At 35.9% G+C, this 22,752-nt stretch overlaps 1 protein-coding gene across 1 annotated transcript in view; it reads left to right on the top strand.

The window, feature by feature from the left end:
- The window catches only part of DNAH14 (dynein axonemal heavy chain 14), a 202,746-nt gene that overhangs the window by 47,789 nt on the left and 132,205 nt on the right, over window positions 1-22,752 (top strand). The window contains exons 19-27 of the mRNA XM_074316462.1: window positions 3,167-3,357; window positions 6,450-6,695; window positions 8,544-8,665; window positions 9,565-9,736; window positions 12,033-12,137; window positions 12,222-12,340; window positions 13,059-13,133; window positions 18,441-18,528; window positions 19,977-20,230. Of these exons, the coding sequence (XP_074172563.1) occupies window positions 3,167-3,357; window positions 6,450-6,695; window positions 8,544-8,665; window positions 9,565-9,736; window positions 12,033-12,137; window positions 12,222-12,340; window positions 13,059-13,133; window positions 18,441-18,528; window positions 19,977-20,230 (1,372 nt within the window). The remainder of the gene's footprint in view (window positions 1-3,166; window positions 3,358-6,449; window positions 6,696-8,543; window positions 8,666-9,564; window positions 9,737-12,032; window positions 12,138-12,221; window positions 12,341-13,058; window positions 13,134-18,440; window positions 18,529-19,976; window positions 20,231-22,752) is intronic.

Raw genomic sequence — 22,752 nt, 5'->3', positions numbered from 1 at the left:
TCCACAGCCTCTCCAACACTTGTTACTATTTGTCTTGTTGATGATAGCCTCTAACTGCTGTGAGGTAATGTCTCATTGTGGTTTTGATTTGCATTTCTCTGATGATTAGTGATGTTGAGCATGGTTTCATATGTCTATTTGGTATTTGTATGTCCTCTTTGGAGAAATGTCTCTTCAGGTCCTCTGCCCATTTTTCAATTGGGTTGTTTGTTTTTTTGTTGTTGAGTTGCATGAGTTCCTTGTTTATTTTGGATATTAGCCCCTTATCGGAGGCACTGTTTGGAAAAATCTCCTCCCATTCAGTTGGTTGCCTCTTTATTTTGTTGATGGTTTCTTTTGCTGTGTAGAAGCTTTTAAATTTGATATAGTCCCATTCATTTATTTTAGCTTTTACTTCCCTTGCCTTTGGAGTCAAATTCATAAAACGCTCTTTGAACCCAAGGTCCATAAGTTTAGTACCTGTTTTCTTCTATGCAATTTATTGTTTCAGGTCTTATGCTGAAGTCTTTGATCCATTTTGAATTAATTTTGGTACATGGTAACACATAGCAGTCCAGTTTCATTCTTTTGCACATGGCTATCCAATTCTCCTAGCACCATTTATTGAAGAGTCTGTCTTTCTCCATTGTATGTTTTTTGCTTCTTTGTCAAAAATTATCTGTCCATATTTATGTGGTTTTATTTCTGAGTTCTCAGTTCTATTCCATTGGTCTACATGTCTGTTTTTCTGCCAATACCATGCTGTTTTGATTATTGTTGCCCTGTAGTACAAGCTAAAATCAGGGAGTGTGATACCTCCGGTATTGTTCCTTTTTCTTAAGATTGCTTTGGCTATTTGGGGTCTTTTGTGGTTCCAAACAAATCTGATGATTTTTTGTTCTATTTCTTCAAAAAATGCCATTGGGATTTTGATGGGGATTGCATTAAATCTGTATATTGCTTTGGGTAATATGGCCATTTTAACTATGTTGATTCTTCCAATCCATGAGCATGTCTTTCCATTTCTGTCTTCAATTTCTTTTAAAAACGTCTTGTAGTTTTCAGCATGTAGGTCTTTCACATCCTTGGTTAAGTTTATTCCTAGGTATTTCATTCTTTTTGCTGAAATTGCAAAAGGAATTGGTTTTTTATTTCTTTTTCTGAAATTTCATTGTTAGTATATAGAAATGCAATGGACTTTTGTACGTTGATATTGTAGCCGGCAACTTTACTGTATTCTTTGATTGTTTCTAATAGCTTTTTGGTGGAGTCTTTAGGGTTTTCTTATATAGCATCATGTCATCTGCAAAGAGTGACAATTTAACTTCTTCATTCCCAATTTGGATGCCTTTTATTTCTTTCTTTTGCCTGATTTCTCTGGCAAGGACTTCCAACACCATGTTGAAAAGCCCTGTCATGTTCCTGAACGTAGAGCAAAGGACTTAAGTTTTTCACTGTTAATTATGAGATTAGCTGAGGGTTTGTCATATGTGGCCTTTATTATGTTAAGGTATTTTCATTCTATACCAATTTTATTAAGTGTTTTAATCATAAATGGATGTATCTTGTCAAATGCTTTTTCTGCATCAATTGATATAATCATATGATTTGTGTCCTTTATTTTGTTTATGTGATGTATCACATTGATGGATTTGCAGATGTTGAACCATCCTTGTGCCCCTGGGATGAACCCCACTTGGTCGTGATGAATAATCTTTTTAATGCATTGTTGCATTCGATTTGTTAGAATTTTTGTTTAGGAATTTTGCATCTGAATTCATCAGAGATATTGGTCTGTAGTTCTCTTTTTTTGTGTTGTCCTTGCCAGGTTTTGGTATCAGGGTAATGTTGACCTCATAAAATGAGTTAGGGGGTACTGTCTCTTCTTCAATTTTTTGGAAGAGTTTGAGCAGGATTGGTGTTAGATCCTCTTTGAAGATTTGGTAGAATTCACTAGTAAAGCCATCTGGTCCTGGACTTTTGCTTTTGGGAAGGTTTTGGATGACTGATTCAATTTTTTTACTGGTGATCGGTCTGTTTAGATTTCCAGTTCTTCATGGTTCAGCCTAGGAAGGCTATATGTTTCTAAGAACTTGTCCATTTCTTCTAGGTTATTGAATTTGGTGGCATATAGTCCTTCATAGTATTCTTGGATGATCCTTTGTATTTCTGTGGCATCCATGATAACTTCCCCTTTTTCCTTTCTGATTTTGTTTATTAGTATCTTCTCTCTTTTTATCTTAGTGATCTTAGCCAAGGATTTATCAATTTTGTTAATCTTTTCAAAGAACCAGCTCTTTGTCACATTAATTTGTTCTATTGTCTTTTTGACAACACCTTTTATATCCATAGTTTACTAGATAAAATCATGGCTATTTGCCAGAGTATATAGAGTTGCAAAAACCAAAGTTATTCTCTTATCCTTTTGTTTAACCAGGTCTTGAAAGACAGTTTATTAGTCAACCTGGCTTTGTAAAATAAAAAGCCCATTTGTACAAAATTGGACATTTAAGAATATGGAAAAAAAATAAAAGAAAAGAATATGTGTATAGTCTTCAGTTCTCCTGAGTCCCCAACTTGGCCTATTCCTCTGCCTCCTTCCTCTTTTTTTAAAAAAAAGTTGAGTAAAAAGGTTATAAGCATTGAACCTTCAACTGCGTAAGTTTTGAATCGTGTGTCTCAGTGGTTTGTCAGTGCCAGAGGACACACCGAAGCTGGTCTGTGGCAAAGTTTTTACCTGCATTTCCTACAATTAAAATGTTTTCCTTATGAAATAATAGTGACAGATTTTTTTTCCACTGATGTTCTTCCTTACTGAGCAGGATTTAAAAGCCCAATCCCTCTATCCATCTTTTGACTGCATATATATGTGTACCTGGCTGTGCATCTGTCTGTCTTGTCAGTGACAGTCTGGGAAACCCTGTGGTAGCTGGCTCTTCCTAGTATCAAATTTTCCAAGGTAACTTGGCTCTGATGGTCTTGGGTTTTAATCTCTAGTCCTGATAATTATTTTTCTTTATTTTCATCCGTAGTTGATTCTTATGGGAGGGTGATATTAATAAAACTCACTGTTTTAGTACAAACTAACAACTAATAAACTAGCATTGCATTAAATAGCAATTTTGTTTTCTGGTTTACAAAATATGATGAACATATTGTAAGCCTACCAGCCCATTGCTATTTACAGGTTTACCTAAAAACGACCTGGTAGCACGTCTTAAGCAATCGGTGACAGATTTTAAACAAGCGCTACCTGTCATCAGAGCTCTGGGAAACCCCTGTCTCAAGCCAAGGCATTGGGAGGCACTCCAGGAGATTATTGGAAAGTCAGTGTTTCTTGATAAAAACTCTACGGTAGAGAATCTCCTAGTGCTCAAAGTAAGTAAAAATAATTTTTAAAAATAGGTTGAAATAGCAGAGGGGCCAACTTTAAGTGGGCGAGTAAATCTATGAGGAATAGGAATTAGGAAAGGAAGACGTTCATAGAACGCCTAGGGAAGCGGGAGTATATCAGTAGATAAGTGATAGGAAATTGTCTTTAATTGGCCATATTGGTTAATCTAGTCATTGTGCCATTATTCTAATCTAGTTGATTAGAAACAGTAACACTGGTTTTCATGTGTGACAAATGAAATTCGTGTCTTATTATTTAACAGTGCTACATACTTAATAGAGAATACGTTTTATTGGAATAGAAAAATCAAAACTATATTCCATTTCATATAAAGTGAAAATATATTAAGAGCATATTAGGATAGCCCTATCAATAAGTTAATATTATAGTTTAAATACATAATTAGCAACTGTTTGATTTGTCATGTAGATTTTGTTATAAAACTAGAATTTTTCCATGATTTTTGTGTTTATAATTTTTTCTACTTCCATGCCTAGCTTATGGTAAGCGTCATTTATGTTTCATGTTTCCGTATTGACAGTGTCTTATGTAATCAACAACAGTATGTTGTACCTATAATTTTCTACTAAGTTCTCTGTTGTGATGAGGAAATGGAGAGAAATTAAAAGAATTTAAAAAGAAGAATTTTAGAAGACAATTTTAATTGATTTTTTAAAGTTAGACTATTTTATATCTCCAGCCCTAACCTCAAGCTCCCTCTTGAACTCATGTATCTAATTTCCTATTCAATACCTCTACTTATATGTCTAAGCAATATCTCAAAATTAATGTCCAGAAATGCAATTCTCATTCTTCATCTCCCAAATTCTACTCTTCCTCTCACTTCCCCATCTCAGTAAAAGGCATCTCTATTTTTTTTATCAATTGCTTAAGCTAAAAATTATGAAATAATCTTTGAATCATCTCTTATTCTCTTACTCCTCATCCCTCTAAATCTCTCTTGCTTTTCTGGATCTTTACCAGAGCCTCCTAACTGATCGATGTGCCAAGAGTGAATTCTGTAAAATATCTAGATAATTTCAGAACCTAGAAGTCAATGCCAACAGCTAAGTTTATTCAAACCAGCATTCTAAAAATCGGGCACAATTTCCACGATGTTTGCATTGTCCAAGTCTTGGGTTATTAGAATCATTCCTAGGCAAGTTAGTGAAAAGAGGAAATGTGGCAGACTTAAGTGTAGCAGCAAGCAATAAAAGTTAAGGTACATAGGCCTAGAGGGGATCAGCTGGTGGCTGACACTGGGTTGGTGGCCTCAAAAGATTCCAGTGACCTATCCTTGCACTTCCCACATAAACAGACAGTTTAAAAAGGGAGTGCCACACAGTTTTTGGAGGATCCAGATTAAAATAACTAAACATCTGAACAAAAAGGAATTAGGTCTTCAGCTTCTGAAATACTGTAGCCAGGCGTCAGAGGAACCCCTTCTTCTTGAGGTTAAGTATAGTAATCAGAAGCGATAAGCAGACAATCAGCTGGTGATCTTAAGTGAACTCTGAGTTCCTGGGTGATTTTGATCATCCTGCAGAAATTCAGCACCTGATTATCCAGTAACGTGTAAGTGCCTCGATGGACAGGATTTGGCCTAGCAACTCAGCCTCCGTTGACTCAATCAAGCATGTATATCTTGGTTTTGACCCAGAGATGGTGGTCATGCTGCAAGACTATCCAGGACAGGCTATGATGGAAGTTCATTTGTGATCCTGTCAAATGAATAAATTACGATGTTATGTAACAACCGTTTTGCCCAAGATGTGATGCAGGCTCTGAAAAGCCTATGACATGAAAAGCATGTCCCAAAGTAAGGAAAGAGGAAGCGGTCAATAGTATGCATAAGATGAATACAATTACTTTATAGTTGATCGTTTTCACTTTAGAAAGCCATGTGCTGTATAATAGAGGCATATAATTATCATTAGGCATTAAGATTCACCTGAAACTTCCCAGATATTACCAAGTCAGTTGGGAGAGCTGAGCATTTTGTGGTCAGGTCCCAAACTTTGACAATAAAGAAGGGGCTAAGATCCACTTGGTTGAAATTTTGCTTTAGACATTATCAGTGTCTGGATTTCGTACTTAGCAATTTCAGAATGTCAGCTTTAGGCACAGATGTTTCTTGCGCATAGAAACTTGCTGATCCTGTGGTTCTTTGTCTGCTTTTGGCTGAAAGTCTATGTCAAAGACAGGCCTCTTTCCCAAAGCTGTTCCTAAGGCCATAAGCAGTCAACTGATTTCCTCCGTCTTACGCGCATCTTTGGCAGATCCATAAGAGAGATGATGAAAACTAGTCATATTTGTTCATAGTCCCCACTGAGCTGCATTAACAAAACATAGGCATTAGGCATCACTCATTAGCCCCATGGAAATGACATATGGGAACAGTGGTAGATTCTTCTTTCCAGGATAAAAACAATCAGTCCAGCTGGTTCAGTCTAAGATGTGGAAATGAGAAGCTCTCTGAGTATCTCTATTATGGTGAGTGAATCTGGAAATCTTGTATCAGGACCTTGTCCTGTGGAATTGGCAATCAGTGCACATGGAAAGAGGACCTATATAAACTTCACTAATGTATTTTGAGGAACACTTATCTTCATCAAGATGTGGCAAAGAAAGGGAAGCCATGGACAGGTAGGTCCATTAGAGTTATAGTCTCTCAGATGATTATATCTCGAGAATTATTACAGAAAGTAAAAGCATGTCACAAAGCAATTAAACAGTTGACATCAGTGCAGAGAAAACAAAGCTGAAGGAAATAAATACCACCTTCACAAATACAGAAGGTGCTGTTAACTATTCTTTATACTGACTAGAATCAGAGGCAATAAACATTGTGGTTAGAAATTTTCACTGAGCATGAAGAAATCGGATGATTAAAAACTAAAAAGGGCTGTCATGAAGGTTAGGCCATGAAGTCTCTGGTTAGGATGTAAATCTAATGGGAATCAGAGCTTCCGTGTTTCTGATGTACCTTCAACGTGTTCATTTAAACCTTCCAGTTGAAATGTACCAGGAATTATTTGCTCCACTGGATATTAAAAAATAATTTTTTTCATTTTAGATGTTTCAGTATGAAAGTGAAATAAATGAAATATCCACCTCAGCAACTAATGAAGCTTCTCTTGAAAAAATGCTATTTAAGGTTATTGAACTTTGGAACACAACTCCTCTCCATTTAGTTCTGCATCACACCGAGACTTACTCTGTCCTAATCATTTCATCTCTAGATGACATATTAGCTCAGTTAGAAGAGTCTCAAATCATCCTTGCAACAGTTAAAGGATCTGCCTATACTGGTCCCGTTAAGGTAAATATTATGGCAAAGGGAAAAGGTTTTAATTGTCTATAGTTTTACTGATCATTTTAATTTTTGTATTCTGCAAGGTGTTGAATTATATAAATCATTCATATACTTCCATAGAAATGAGATGGAATATTTAGTAATGAAAATACTAAAAATAACTTTTTACGGAAGCATTATTGATTGTTCACCAGGAAATGTCAGAAAGTTTAATTTGGGCAGAGATGATAAATACTCGTATTGGTAATATAAAAACATGACCCTGTGAGCCCTGCCTTTGACCAGCAGTGCCGGTCCTGCTGCAGATACTCACAGCACTGGCAATGCCTCTGCCAAAGCCATTGCCTGGAGGTTCTGCTGCTGAAGCGAATGCTTCCTTTTCATTTCCTGTGCTGTTGCTCTTAAAGGTTAATCCTACCTCTATACCTGTGGGTCCCTGTAGTTACTTCTAGAACAAGTAGCAGCCCCCACATCTATTCTAGTATAACTAGGAATTAAACCATATGGTCAGCTTGTATTCAGTATTCTCTGATAGTCCCTCGCTGGGCAGCCCCACATTCGATAACATAGCTAAGAATCATTTAAAAACTTTAGAAAGCTCAGCAAGATATGTAATAATATAGAAATATTTAATAGTAAAATTAACAAAATTGATTCTAGACTAACAGAAATATGTGTTCAATAAATGGAATTCACATCATTTGCAAACCCAAACATTTAGGGAAAATGTCAATTAATTGGAAGTTAGAGAAAAAACTAAATAAATTACAAAAAAGAGATAAACCAAACAGACTCTGTTCTCTAACCATATGCAGTAAAATAAAAAATGAACAGCAGAAAAGTAGTAAAAAATAGACAAACAATAACAAAATCACCCACAGAAAATGGAAATTCAAAAGCAACCATAAGAAAACACAGGAAATGTAATCGTTTTCTTAATTAGAAATAAAAAGAGAATTATAAACCAAACCTTAGCACAATTGTCTAGAGCCCTATGGAAAGGAATATTTAGAGCACTAAATGCCTTTATTACAAGTGGAATTTTCTAATATTAAAATAATGAAGAAAACCCACGAATACTAACATACAACTCCTCTAAAAGACAGTTAGGTTTTTGTTGGAGCCTGCCGACGAGACGAACGGTTCCTAAAGTGGGGAGTGAGGATTGAGAAAAAAATAGACAAGAGACAAAGATGGGATCAGGAGGGCGAGCAGTTCTAATTAGACTGCAGCGCCTACTTTATTTTTCAGCTTTCTTTTATACACACAAAAACAAGAAGGTTACATAAAGCGGCTGAGGCAGCAAGTACAGATTAGTTATGTTTTCTCAAAGTTTGGCCCTGACTGTTCTTAGACCTTTAGATATTTTCCCATTCCCAGGGCAGCAGGTGTCTGTTTGTTCTTTATGCTTATCGGAGTTCCCCTTAGCGATCCTCCCAAACTCTGCTTGAAGTTACATTTTCTTAACCCTTAATGCTCCAGCTCCCTACAGGTTTTTAGAAAGCAAGTTACAGAACAATGAATAATATGATTGCATTTATCTAAATTATTAAAGATATTACATGTACGTGTACATATCTGCAAAAATGTTTAAAGAAAGGAATGAAAGAATATACATACCCAAAATATTTGTATATTATAAATAAGGCAGGAAATTGGATGAACAAGACATCTCAAACCTCTCCCAAGACTAAATATAATTAGATTTATATTCATTTAAGGACCCCATTAATTACGTCCTATATGTCAGTGACTGATAATCTCCTTTGATCTCAGTTTCTATGATATGACTCTTACAGAGCAATTTCATATAATTAGATGTGTGTGTGTGTGTGTGTGTTTTTATCGTTGTAGGTTCTTGTGGATAAATGGGATCAAAACTTGACTCTTTTCTCTCACACTCTTGAGGAATGGATGCACTGTCAAAGAACTTGGTTGTACCTTGAACCAATCTTTAATTGTTTAGAAATACAAAGGTAAAAACTTAAAATATGCCATATATAGATTTAAAAACAGCATGGTGGGTAATTTATTTCCTGTAATCCTTGAGAAATCATTTTTCAATGAGCACTCTAAAACAATCCTACCTATATGAGTTTGAATCAGGTTGGGGCTAGGGTGGTATGGGAGTGGGACATACAGGTGATCAGAGAGTATGACACAACGAGACTGCACACCTTTGCAAATATTTCCCTCATTCAATGTCAGTAACAGCAGAAACAAAACTCCAATTAATGTATCAGTGGATTACCATGCCAGGTGTGGGTTTCGCTTCCCTTTTCCAAGGGGAGAAATTAATGATACTATTCTGTAAAGGAAAGTTTCTGTACCTATGCTGAACCTGCGTTACATTTCCTTAGCCCCCAAGACTAGATAATTACTAGTGGAATGTGAATTTTCTTATCCACACTGCTGTACTCTTGCTTCTAGGTCAGATGCCTTCTCTGTGATTCTTTTCGTGCAAAAGCACTGTTCCTCCTTTAAAACCTAGATCAAATAGCTTCTTCTCCAAGGAACTCGCCCCAGACTTCATTTCTCTAGAATTTTAGTAGCCCTTTGTTTTATTACATTTCCTAGGACAAAAATCAGTTCCATTTACTTTATGTAGAACTTGTCTGCATCTATCCTGTACCTCACAGAGTATAATCTTGTTAGATGATGGATATGTATCTGATTTATCCTAGTATTTTCTACCATGTACATCACTTATACATAATAGATACTGGAAAAATATCTTTAATGATTGATCAGCAAAAATGTAACATATCAAAATATTTTGTAAATTGAACAATATTCTGTGGCAATGCATTTAGATTATAGATTTTAACTGTAGTACCTTCAAAAAATAAAATTATCCCTAATTTTCTTTCTAAAGGCAGCTCCCAGCAGAAGCAAAACTCTTCTCTCAAGTGATTTCCATGTGGAAAGAAATAATGTTAAAAATACAAAACAAACTGGATGCTTTGCAAATAGCCACCTCTGCAGGAATCCTTGAAATTCTGCAAAATTGCAACATACACCTTGAATATATAAAGAAAAGTCTAGAGGTAAAACTGTAGCCATCCTAAACTGGAGAATCATTTCATCTACAAAATGTAGTATAATGAACTACAGAAACTAACTTCAGTGCAGATTTTCTTCCTTGCTGTAGCTGCTAACAATATTTCAAACTCTCACCATCTATAGGGCTAATGAAAATACTATCAAAATGGAAAAAAAATGGATGAACCTATCTAAATGACCTTAGGCAAAGTATCAAACGTTTAAGCACCTAGGTTTCCTTATCTTTAAATTGGGGTTAATGATAGTACCTACCTTGAGGGGAATTGTGCTAAATGAGACAGTGCTTTTAAAACACAGGAGCGGGCACAAAGAAAGGACTGAATGGATGTTACTTATATTAGCACTACTATTATCATTAAGTTATAAAATCAGAAAAAGTTCAAATTGAATATTATGATGATTTTCTAAATTATTGATTCCATATATTTTTACATTTCCAGAATATTAAATTGTCAGCTAGACATATATACCTTTAATATTGGGTTTTAATATTTGAGCTTTGTGTGAACATATTCACTTCACTTTATAAGCCAAGATGTTTTCCTGGCATTCCTCTCTTTTCCTTGTTGAACACACGTCTTCGTAGTTGGGTTGACGCCTCCAGAATAGCCACATATGGCAGTTACAGCCTGCAGAAAGTTGTCTGCCCAGGAAGACCCTCTGCTACGTAAATCCGTGATCTGGGACAGTCATAAGGGGTGGCACCCAGAGTGATCTGGTTAATAATAACCAGTTTACCAAGTGCTCATTGAAAAAAGCTTTCTAATTATTTCTAGTACATGTTTGGACTATTACTAAGCATCATTACCAACCAATAATTTTCCATTCATTCATGTACTGGGCATCTACTTTATATCAGGCACTGCTGCTAGATGCTGGGACTACAAAGGTAAAAGATATATTCCTTTCTGTTACAGAACTCAAAATACATTACAGGCAACCGAAAAAGGTAAAGAGATGTTACAGTGTGAGGTCTGCTGTGATAGGTTGGATGGTATGACAGTGTTAAAGTAGAGAGATTAATCCTGTCTGTGAGAAGGAATCACTGACCTGGGTCTTGAAGGAAGTGCGTGGGTTAGCCAGGTGAAAGAATCAGGTGTGGGTGGGTGGGAAGAGCGTCTTCAGCAAGCGGAAAAGTACAGATGTGGAGCTGTCAGCAAGTATGGCACGTTCTGGTGGTGTAAACGAGGTGATGCAGATGGAACGGAGATTGCAAATTGGAAAGTGTTGAAAGATGAGATTCTCCAGGGGAGCAGGGGACAGATGGTGAAGGACCTTGAATATCACAATGAATATTGAATGTTGAGTAGCCACTGAAGGATTTTAAGCAGGACAGCGAAATGATTTAATGTAGAGAAAATTCTAGGGAAGCGCTTCCCTAGAGGAAGCGTAGAGTACATATAGATTGGGGGCAGTGGGAATAGATACAAAGAAACCAGTTAAAAGACTAGAAATAGTGGGAGGCTAAAGTGAGAACATGGTAAGGATGAAAGAAGCTGGCATCAGCAGTGTCAGATAGGTAAGTAAAGGATGAAAAAAAGGTCCAGGATTGTGCCTGGCTTTCTGGCTTGGCCCACAAAGAAGATCACACTGCAGAGGTAGGAACTACGAGGAGAGGAGGAGGTGGCTTGTCTGGACAGAACTAAGTTTGTACACATTGAAAATCTAACACTTAGTGGGACAATCAAGTGAACGTCTTCAATCAGCCATCGGGTGTATTTACCTGGGGCAGAGGGAAGTGAGCTGAGCCAAAGAGCAGCTGGGTGTGTATCAAATAGCCCAAGAAAAGCATCATGGGTAGGAAGAGTGATGAGAACAGAACCAAGAGATGTCAACATTAAAGTGTAGGGGACGAACAGGGATCTTGAAGGCAAATGGTGACCTGCTGAAATGACAACTTATTCTCTCAGAGGATAGGGAAATAAGAACAGAAAGTTGGGAGCGTGGAAAGCGATGGTGATCATACCAAAATACGGTGCTTTATTAACGATCAGTGATACTCGTACAATGGTGTGTGTGTGTGCCCACGTATGTGCAAGGGTGGGATTTTTAAAAATAATTTTTGTTTTCATTTATTTCAGGTGTGATTTATTTAAAAATTAACAATTTAAGTATAGCTTTCATTGAGCATGGGCTGTTATTTTGACTGGTGCTACTACGTATACTGCAACTTTAATATTGTGGCTTTTGTAATATTGTGTAAATGGAGGCCCAAATGGCGATGTGATTCATACCATGATTAAACGTATTCTGAATTGCACTTCTTTTGGTTCTGGACAGGACTACCTTGAAATGAAAAGAATGGTTTTCCCACGATTTTACTTTCTTAGCAATGCTGAGCTTCTTGATATTCTAGCTAAGAGCAGAAATCCTGAGTCTGTACAGGTAATGTCATTCTTTGCTCAGCAATATTATTTCCCATCCAAGTCAGAATTTTATAATGTTCCTGACATTTGTTTCTGTCCACAGCCTCACCTTGTGAAGTGTTTTGAAAATATAAAACAATTAGTAATATGGAAACAAGAAATTGGCCCTGCGTGTGTGATGATGTTCATATCTGCTGAAGGAGAAACTCTTGTGCTGCCAAAGTATGATATTTATGTTACACACTAAGCATTTAGACGCTAAAATTTTAGGTAAAAGCTCTGCTTGGAAATTTCTGATATTTCATAGACGTTTTCTAAGCAAACTATATCTTCGAAGACAATGTTCTCATGCGGAATCTTACCTTTCCATATCGATATTAATGTTATCCTCAAAGCCACCCCAAGGTTTTATCTTTTGAACATAGATAGGAAGGCAGTTTGCTATTTGCTTGAGGTTGTTGGTGCTACAGCTTCTTCCACTGACCTTGGTTTTGTCATGAATGACCCCCAGGCAATTTTAATACACCAGGTCCTTCCATTGCATCCTGGGTGAGGGCTCGCTCACCTTTGGCACGTAGCTCCTGATGTGATTTGATTTAAAAAATGCTGTGCCAAAGTCTTCCTATCCACCAAAACCCCTAACTTGACTCTGATTGAGGCTGACTATTTAAAAGGTCCAATGAGGAATCAAACAATGCTTTGTAATGTAATTTATCTATTTGGTAATTCATGGTTTTGATGCCAGAATTCCCTAAAGATAGGTGATATGGTTTCTGCATAGTTTTTCAAAATTAAGATCTAGAAAAACCAAAAGATATTATAGGATGATAGTCCTTTGGCCCATGAATATTATAAGTGTAGAAACCTTAGTGTACAAGCTTATCAAAGGAAGGAAACATTAATACAAATAATTCTTCATATATTATTTTTGAAAATATAGGAAAATTCGTGTAAGAAGTGCTGTAGAACAGTGGTTGGAAAATGTAGAGAAAAGCATGTTTAATGTACTAAAAAAGTAAGTACAATGTGTAAATCCTAAAATTTTTGTGTATATATATGTATTTTTAAAACTTGGTTATCTACTAATCTAGATATCCAGAGAAGTAGATGGAGTGAAAATCCTGTTTTGATAAAACAAGATGGCAAAATAATCATTTTTACAATGTAAATGTCAGTTTGAATGTGTAATCACAGACAACATTCAGTTCTGTGCACCTTGAGATTCCTAAGTATCTGAAAACGGGCTGGATTTGCCTGCTTTTGGATGAGACCCACTAGGCCTCCACGGCTGCCCACTTCACTGCTTTGCATTTCGGTCCCACTTTGGCTTCCTGGAATTGTTTACGTGGGTTAGTCCTTTTCGTGTTTTCATCTATTACTGCTGTCTGTTTAGGGTGAAGAAACAGCCTGAGAGTGGGACCTTTGAAAACTAATTTGACTAGCGTGGTCTGCTGCATTTCTAAGTGTTTACATTTCTAACCGTTTCTAAGTGGGTACAGAAAGGCTATTGGTCTTGAAGTTTTAAAATCTGTATTTATCAATATTATCCTGAATGCCAACACAAGGTTTCTAGAGCAGATTAATATTTACTTACATAAATCACCAAATTTCCTTCGCTCCAGTTCTTACCCGTGGGGTGATGTGATAAGTACAAGATGTCATCTTACACGTGACGGGGTTACCTCTGTGGGCAAGGAACCCTGAAAAATGCATCTGGGCATTCGAGAGACAAGTAGATTTTCAGGAGTTGCTCTGGGATTTTTCTGGTTAGACAATTTTAGCATTTGCTCATGATAATCCTGTCTGTTTTTTTACAATTCTTTTTAAAATGTTATTTTCTTTTCATGTTGTTTAGGATGACAAATTTTGTACAATGGTGAAAAGTGCAGTGAGTGTCCTTCTTTTTTTCCTAATTTTAGTGGGAAAGTTTCTAATGCTTCACCATTTGTTATGATGCTTAGGTTTCTGGAATACACCCCTTATCAAAGTTTTATTCTATTCCTAGTTTGCAAAGTTTTTAATAATTAAAGGATGTTCAATTACATCAAATGATTTTTATGAATCTACTGAGAAGCTCAAATATAGTTTGACCTTTAATTTGTGGCTATCATGAATTACATTAGTAAATTTCTTTTTTTTGTTTTGTTTTTTTAAGTTTATTAGGGTGACAATTGTTAGCAAAGTTACATAGATTTCAGGTAAATAACTTTCTTTTTCGTTGAACTTTCCTTAATTTTCTTATCCATTTTTTGGTCTACTTACTTTATTTCCTAGAAAACTACATGAACATTTCCTACTTTTTTGTGAATTTGTCAATTTATTTTCTTTTTATTTAACTCATTTATTGCTAATATCTATTATATATTTTGATGCTATATTGTTATACATGAACTAATCTTAGTAGAGTGTACCATTAGTCAGTACATCAGTACTTTTATACCAGTTAATATTTTTATTAAATGCTATTTGTTTAATATAAATAACTCATTGTACCTGTTTCCATGATCACAATCATTTTTATCACAACATTTCTGTGTCATGTTAATATTTCTTGCATCAAGTATAAAAATGGATTTTAATTTTTGCTTTTATTTTGTTGTACTTTACCAATGTCAAAGTGTTTGTTACCAGTGCGGGTTAGTCTGTATGCCCCAACGATCATTCTGTGCCCATTTGTGTCTTATGTGAACGTGGGATGCTCGTGTCTGTGAGGGGCAGAACCTGCATTCCTGTGCCCTCCAGTTTCCAGGCAGGTGGGGCCAATGTGAGGCTGTCTCTCTGCCTCACTAGTTTGGGCAGAATCTATGTTCCTTTACCTGAAGATACAGCTTTTGACAGGTGGCCCCTCTCCAACATCTCCAGCCCTGAGCAGGTCCCAGGGACATTGCTCTCCTTGCCCCTTTGAACCTGGTGTGGTGGTTACACTGCCCCCTGTTGCTAGAGCCTGGTGTTCACCATCCCTGGGGGTTCCCTAACCCTGCCCTCGTCTCTGCAGAGTCCCTTCAGTAAACTCTCTGCAAGCAAACCTTTGAATGTGCTATGCTTTGCTGAGTGGTATACTGACTTTCAGCGTTTGTTTTGATTATCCTGGCTCTTGGACTCATGCCTGCCGTCTTATTGTATGTTTTCTGACAACTGGGCTTTGGGTTTGGGGCTTTGTTGTTCTTTTTCACTTACTGTTGTTAGATTGCGTTTCATTGTCTCTTTCAGTGTAGCCATCCCAAAATTATAAACATTTTTTTCTAGTGAATACTCTTAAAATTTTAATACACTTAATGAAACATATTTTTATCAAAGCCTATAATAAATGTCTCCAATTTCTCTCCAAAAAGCATGTGTCACATCCTAATTCCCTCCCATCTCCTGCTCCATATTGTAATCATTTGGGATTTTATCCCAAATTGCTGTTAGTTCTTTATTTGTGGGTCAACAATTATCTAGACTTAGTAAGTTTTTTGGTTTATTTTGGTTTTGTTCATTACTATTTCGTAGGTCTGACATTTTAAAATTAATTTTCATTTTGCTATATGTATCTCCAAGTAATTTTTCTAGAAAGCATCTGTAGGTAACAAATATTTTTATTTTGCCTTCATACTTGCATGTTATTCTAAGTTCAAATTCAACTTGTTGAATGCTAGTTCCCCAAAATATCACCACAAAATCTGTTCATAAGACAAAGCTGAGTTGATTGAGTAAAAAAGAACACTACTTACCCTTAAGAATGTGCCTTAGAGGAGGAAGAAGAAAATGGAAATATTTATTGAGATTTTGAAGTCAGGTTTTAAAGCAGGTCTTTCAGAATGGGTGTTTCACTAGGACTGGGTAAAGATCAGGGTGTAATAGTTCAAGATTGGTGGATGTAGCAAAGCAGGATTTGCCCCTTTATGCTGGATTTTGGGAAGCGTCATTTTTATTTTCACAAATGACTGCTCTGCAGTTCAGCCAAAATGGTAAGATTATTATCTTAACAACACATTATTCAATTTTCAAAAGTAGTTTCTTTTACTTAGAAGCCTTTTTCTGGCTTTTGGGTACATACTTGCATTCTTCTGTTTGGAGATATTATTTTTACTTCATCAATTGTAACAGAATTTTGGCACTATTTTATCTTACCAGAAAATGCCAACCGAAGATTTTCATATTCCTAAGTCCCAACTCGCTGGCTGAGTAATTGTCAGACACCATCAATTATAAGATGCATCCTGATTTCAGAGAATTTAATAGAATTGGTGAAGTAAAGTAACTATTTTTAAGTTTTCTTCACTCTCCTTTGTTAACCCTGCTTCCTCATTTTAGTTTTTCTACTGGCAGGGATTGGTGCTCTTTTTCACAGGATTAGTTTTCATAAAATGTTGGGTCATTCTTGGTCGTCTGTTCAGATATGTACCGGTGTGTCCCTCTTCTATAAGTAAATATTAGCTTCTAATTACGACAGCCTGCCTACAGTAATATTATCTTTGACAAGCAGGCCATGTGGGACCAAGTCTGTGAGTAGCTTTTCTTTTAGTGCGTGGAGGTCCCTTTCCGTTTCTCCTGGAGGTTACATACTACTGTCACTGCTACTCTAATTACCAGCAATTTCAAATATTCCATTTCTATGGAACAAATGCCAGGGTCAACTTCCTTTCTCTCCTCTCATCTCCTCTCTCTACTTGCCTCCCTTCCTTTATTTTCTGTAAGGTTTTAGGATACGTGGAGTTATTTCAGACTCTACTCTGCTTCTTTCTCCAGCCCCAAACATTCACCCTAGGAGACCTCCACCAAGCAGGACTCTGAATTTTCATTCTGAACAGCTACCAGCAGCTCAGTGCAGGCAGAGATGTTGGCAGAGGTGGAGGTGCCCTGGTCTCCCTCTTAGAAAACCCCCTCCTAATTGATCATCATACAGATCTTCCTGGGGCTCCCTCCTGCCTTTGTTCAAGTTGACAGTAGTGTTGTTTGGTTTCTCCCTCCTTTTTTCTAAAATTCAATCCCAGTTTGCTTTCCATCTGATAGAAATTGTTCAAGTTTTTGATGCCTTGGAACACACTTTCTTGTTTTCCAAACATATACTTTTTTTTCATGTATTTTTAGTCATTTGAAGGAATATGGTTCATGATGAAGATAGGATTGTTAAATCATAAATCTTGATCCACTCTCTCCTGATAGACTTAAAAAATCAGCGTAAATAAAGAAACCCTAGAGAAAATAAAGAAAATATAATGTCCGTGTGTGTGTGTTTGTGTGTGTGTGCATTTGTATGAATATAAACACAGAGAAAAATAAAGATCAAAATAGAAAGCAAAGAACTAAATAATAAAACCCCGAATAAAGATCATAAATAGTAATGTAAGTGTGGAATCAGATCTTAATTAACCAACCTAAAGATTTTTGTCAAACGAAATATAACTAAATGCTCTTTGAGAGATGAAGCAATGCAACAACAAAGTTACAAATAAAAGCATGGAACAGCAACAACAAAAAAAAGGCATTAAATAAAATAAAAAGTCATTTTAATTGATGAAAGGTGCATTTCCCACTGATACAGCTTTGAAATATATAAAATGTTTTTGTAAACATATTTATTCTCATTGGCAATGATAAAAAATAATAAAAATAGATATCACTTGAAATTGAGACAAAAATTAAAAGAATCGATACTCACTTTAAATATTCAAATAAATTTTAAATAAATTTAAGATAATTTAAGAAAAGCCATTTAAGTATTAGAGGAAAATAAATAAAATTTAGTGTTGAGAATTTGTAAAACATACTAGTGGTAAAATGTAAAGTGATTCGACTGTAGAGAAACTTAAACCTTCTGTATGGAAAAAAACCCACCATAACAATATCAAAACATATACTGTTGATACATATTAACTTTGGTCTTAAATAAAATGTCTGTGGATATTTCTCATAAATCCTATTTTCTCCATTATAATTAATTTTTAAAGCTAAATGCAGGAATTTACCATCTGCTGGTTTCAACTCAGCACTCAGTCTTGTAGAAATTATTTTAAATGCTGATTTTGTCATTGATAGTATTAGAAATTCAAAGCTAATAGGTATCATTTCCTAGTTTAATACAGTTTTTCCATCCCAAAGACTTAACGGCCTCATTAGAAAAGTGCAGATGATGTTAAAGAGGAATTTAAAGGATATGCATTATGCATGAATTAAGACCATTAATGCTATTTGGTCCCAAACATATACCTAAATTAGAACCAAAAAAAAATCAGACATCCTAAGGGAAAGTTCCCCTGTGATCTTGTCATGCTTGATCATTAAATGGACATAATCAATGATTAAATATAAATAATATAAGTAAGTTGTTTATTTATAGATTTGTAAATCAAGGGGTTGAAGACTGGAACTGCCAACCTTTTTCTCGTTGGGCTGTATCTCATCCAGGACAAGTGGTACTCACTGTGGTAAGTTAATGCTGCTTTGATATATAAGTATTTAATTGTAGCTACATTGCCAAGAAAGCAAAGACTTAGAAATAAATCATTATGAAGGGTACTGATACCATGTTTCCCTGAAAATAAGACCTAGCCGGACCATCAGCTCTAATGCATCTTTTGGAGCAAAAATTAATATAAGACCCAGTATTATATTGTATTATACCCAGTCTTATATAAGACCCGGTCGTACATTATATTAAAATAAGACCGGGTCTTATATTGATTTTTGCTCCAACAGAAACATTAGAGCTGATGGTTTGGCTAAGTCTTATTTCAAGGAAACATGGTAGGTGTAGCTTATTTTGAAATGTATCATGAACTGAGATGGCCAGATAGATGGATAAATGGACAAGTGCATGAGGAAGTAAGTATAGTAAAAAGTTAATTGTAGGATATAGATGGTGGGTATATAGGTATTCGTTTTATAATTCCTTCAACGTCTGATGTTGAAGATTTAGCATAATAAAAAGTTGAATGAAAATAGACCATAAGTTATTTTCCTAGGGATATCTCTATATTGTACTGTATTAATTTTCTACTGCTGTCATTAAAAAGTTACTACAAGCTTAGTTGCTTAAAACAACACAATTTGTTATTGTTTTATAGGTTTGGAGGCCAACACAGGTTTCATGGGGCTAAAATAAGATGCCACCGGGGGTGTATTCCTTTCTGGAGGCTCTAGGAGAGACTCTGTTTCCTTTGTTTCTTCCATCTTCTAGAGGCCACTGGCATTCCTTGGCCTGGGGCCCCTTGCTTCCTCCTCAGAGATAGTATGTTGCATCTCTGACTATTCTTCTCCCCTCTGCTAATAGGCAGAAAAAGTTCTCCAATTTTAAGGATACATGTGACTAGACTGGGCCCACTTGTATAAACTGTAAGCCTCTTGACAGATCCCCTTCCATTAACTTCCAGGTCAATCTGACACTAAGAAGTAGGCTTCCTAAAACAGCTCTGGTATGGATGGGAAGAGTGACTGTCAGAGATGGATTAGATAACAGAAGTTATAGAAATCATCTGAAAACTATGATTGCAGACATAACATATTCTGGGGACGGTACTTCTGAGTTCAGCTGAGGAAACAGCACTAATTTCACCTTGGAGTTTTCTACCATTATTACTGTCCCCAGATTATTACTTAGCCTAGTGATGATGGATTAAGAATACAGCATTTACATAGTATAAATATTGGTGATAAATATATTTACATTTATTAATGAATAAGCCCCCACAAGCATTAATCAAAATTCAATCTCTAACTCTCAAATACGTACAAACGTGTAAGCTCTCTCTTTTATACACACACAACTGCACACGCGCACACACACACACACACACGACATACACTTCATGAAAACATCTGTTTTAATTTATAAAACTTATGCTTCACTTATCACATTTATATCTTACTTTTTTAGAGCCAGATCATGTTTTATAATGATTGTGTCAGAAGTTTTGTGAGTTCTCATTCAAGAGAAGAGTTGGAAAAAGTCCATGCTGGTGTGCTGTGTGGTCTAGAAGAGGTTGCAGAGCTGGTCGTGCTGGATACTAATAACTCTCGGACAAAAACAGTGCTGGGGGCACTGCTTACCCTTTATGTTCACTGCAGAGACATAGTGAGAGATTTACTACTAAAAAATATCTGCAATGCAGAGGATTTTGAGTGGACAAGGTAGGCAGATCTAAATTGTCACTCTACATAAATTTCTCACATAGCCATCTCTAGGTAAATTAATTCTCTACCACAGACTTTGTCAAACCTGAGTTTTCATTTTGCAGAAATTCTAAGCAAATTGTGCCAACTTCTGATACTCAACTTTCTTTGCTTTCTTTTCCCACTGCCTTTCCCCTTCACTGTAACTTCTTTTCTGCTTGACCTTCCTGAACTGCCTACACTCTTCTCATGGTTGTGTTTTCTCTTGTGCCATTCAGCCAGAGAGCAGTTTGCAGTGAGGAGTGAGAGGAGCTCTACCTCAATCCTCTTATTTCCACCGTGTGCTGTCAGTTCTGGAACAGACTAAGCTGGGAAACAAATCAGAAAACATTTCCAGGCAATTCTCTAACTCAGCACTTCCTTCCTCCTACCCAGAGTCAATTACTCTGTATTCATACATATGTAGGTACAGGTAACCCCGTGTAACACGGTTGTGAGGTTCCTTAAAAATGCCGTGTTATGCAAATCCGTGTTACACGAAACAAAGAACTGGTACAAAAAAGGGGATTAGATTCCAAAAATTAAAACAGCATAGTATTTTATTTTTATAATTAAGAGAAATATCTTTATTAAAGCCAATTTTCACGAAAAGTGTAGCATATTAATATGTATTAAATAATGTTTTCTTCATCATCACTACTAAGCACCATTAACTGAGGGCATTTTCTTTTTGACAAGATATCTTCATCCTCTGAGCTTAATACTCCATGAACAAAATGGATTTAAAATTCTAATAAATTTTAAAATTTTGCAGTCAAAATAATATGACATCCACTCTTGAATGAAAAATTTCGAATGATAATTTTTGCTCTTAAAAGCTCTTGTTATGCTCCCTGTATTCGGGGATTTCTCTAATTTTCAAACCGTGTTAGAGTGAAACCATGTTCTAGGATGCCGTATTGTGTGAGGGTTTTCCCCAATTCTCGAACCATGTTAGAGGGAAACTGTGTTATGGAAGTGCTATGTTTTACTGGGATTACCTATATTTCATATACAAATATGAAACTGTACAAAAATTGAGCCACGAAGTTTAGTGAGAAGAGGAGATCAAGCATACAATTCCTATAATAAATGAAGTTTATTATAGATAATAAATATAAGTGAAGTTTCAAACTTTTGAATTGTTTTTTTTCTGAAGTTTTCTCTGTAGAAAAACAACTGTCCTGCCTGCATAAAGTCTTTCCTTTTCAAGAAAAGCTAACTTTTAAGAAATTATTTATTAGCATAAATTTCTTTATTTTAGATATGACAGTTTCCTTTAAACTCTAGGGAAAATGGAGCAGAAAGCTGCTCTGTGTTTGACTGAAACCACTTGAGTATATTTTGCATGGATATTTTATACTTGACATATGTTCACATGTTTATTTTACTATGAAGTATAACTCTATACATTCTTAATTGCCCAAAAAAAATGCCATGTTTATGAACTATCAGCCTGCAAAAGGTTTATATATCATTATAACTTCCTTTATAACTTCCTTCCATTAACTCTCTTTAAAAGTGAAAAAGTGGAAGAACATATATAGAAAATTAAATTAGGAAAAAGAAGATTCTAATAAGACTATTCGATTGTGTCTGTGATTCTAGGGCTGCAGTTCCCAAATTATATGTCAAGGGGACTGACCATAGGGAACTCACAGGGCACTGCAAGATGTTTTAAACTTTTGAGGGACTCACAGGGATACATATTTGTCAGACACCAAGCAAATTAGTAGCGTGAAGTAGCTCACAAGTTTAACATCAGATCATACTTCCGCCTTTCAGTGACTTATCCTTGTAAACCTAGGTTTTTGACAGTTGCCCCAATAAAAAGCATTGAATGAAAATTAACGTGGTATAGGAAACAAGATGGGCTGTATCCAGTCTGATTCCAAGATTTGAGAAGTTGTGCAGTGCACAACAGGCACATACATCCCATAAGTGTGGTTATTTGAGAATGAAAGAAAACGGTTTTTCCTTCAATATAGTTGTGTAATATTTTTAATAAGCTGCTTTGGACCTAAACATTAATAAAAGCAATTAGGAGATAGTGAAGGGTAATGAAAAAATTACTGCTATACGACAGGTATAGCGAACCAAGGAAGTCTGGGAACCTCTGTTCTAAAGGAAGAATAATAGGAGGAATGAACCTCTGGAAATTGATAACTGTGTTTAAATAATGATTTAGCACTTGAATCATAAAATAATTGCTGGGAATCAACAACAGACTGGATTAAACGGAAGAAACTATCTGCAAACTCAAAGACAAGGCAGTGAGTTCAATCAGAGTTGCAAAAAGAGAAAAAAAAAGAGTGAAGATAGCATAAGGAACTTACAGGACACCATCAAGTGGACAAATATTCACATTATAGGGGTCCCAAAAGAGGAAGACAGAGAAAGAGGGGGGCAGAAAGTTTATTCGGAGAAATAATGGCTGAAAACTTCTCTAACTTGACGAAGGAAACAGACATCCAGATCTAGGAAGCCCAGAGTTCCAAATT

This window comes from Rhinolophus sinicus, linkage group LG12, assembly GCF_036562045.2.
Source record: "Rhinolophus sinicus isolate RSC01 linkage group LG12, ASM3656204v1, whole genome shotgun sequence".
In the NCBI taxonomy this organism is placed as follows: Eukaryota; Metazoa; Chordata; class Mammalia; order Chiroptera; family Rhinolophidae; genus Rhinolophus; species Rhinolophus sinicus.
Note: the sequence above shows the minus strand (reverse complement) of the source record. Positions and strands in the feature narration are given on the sequence as shown.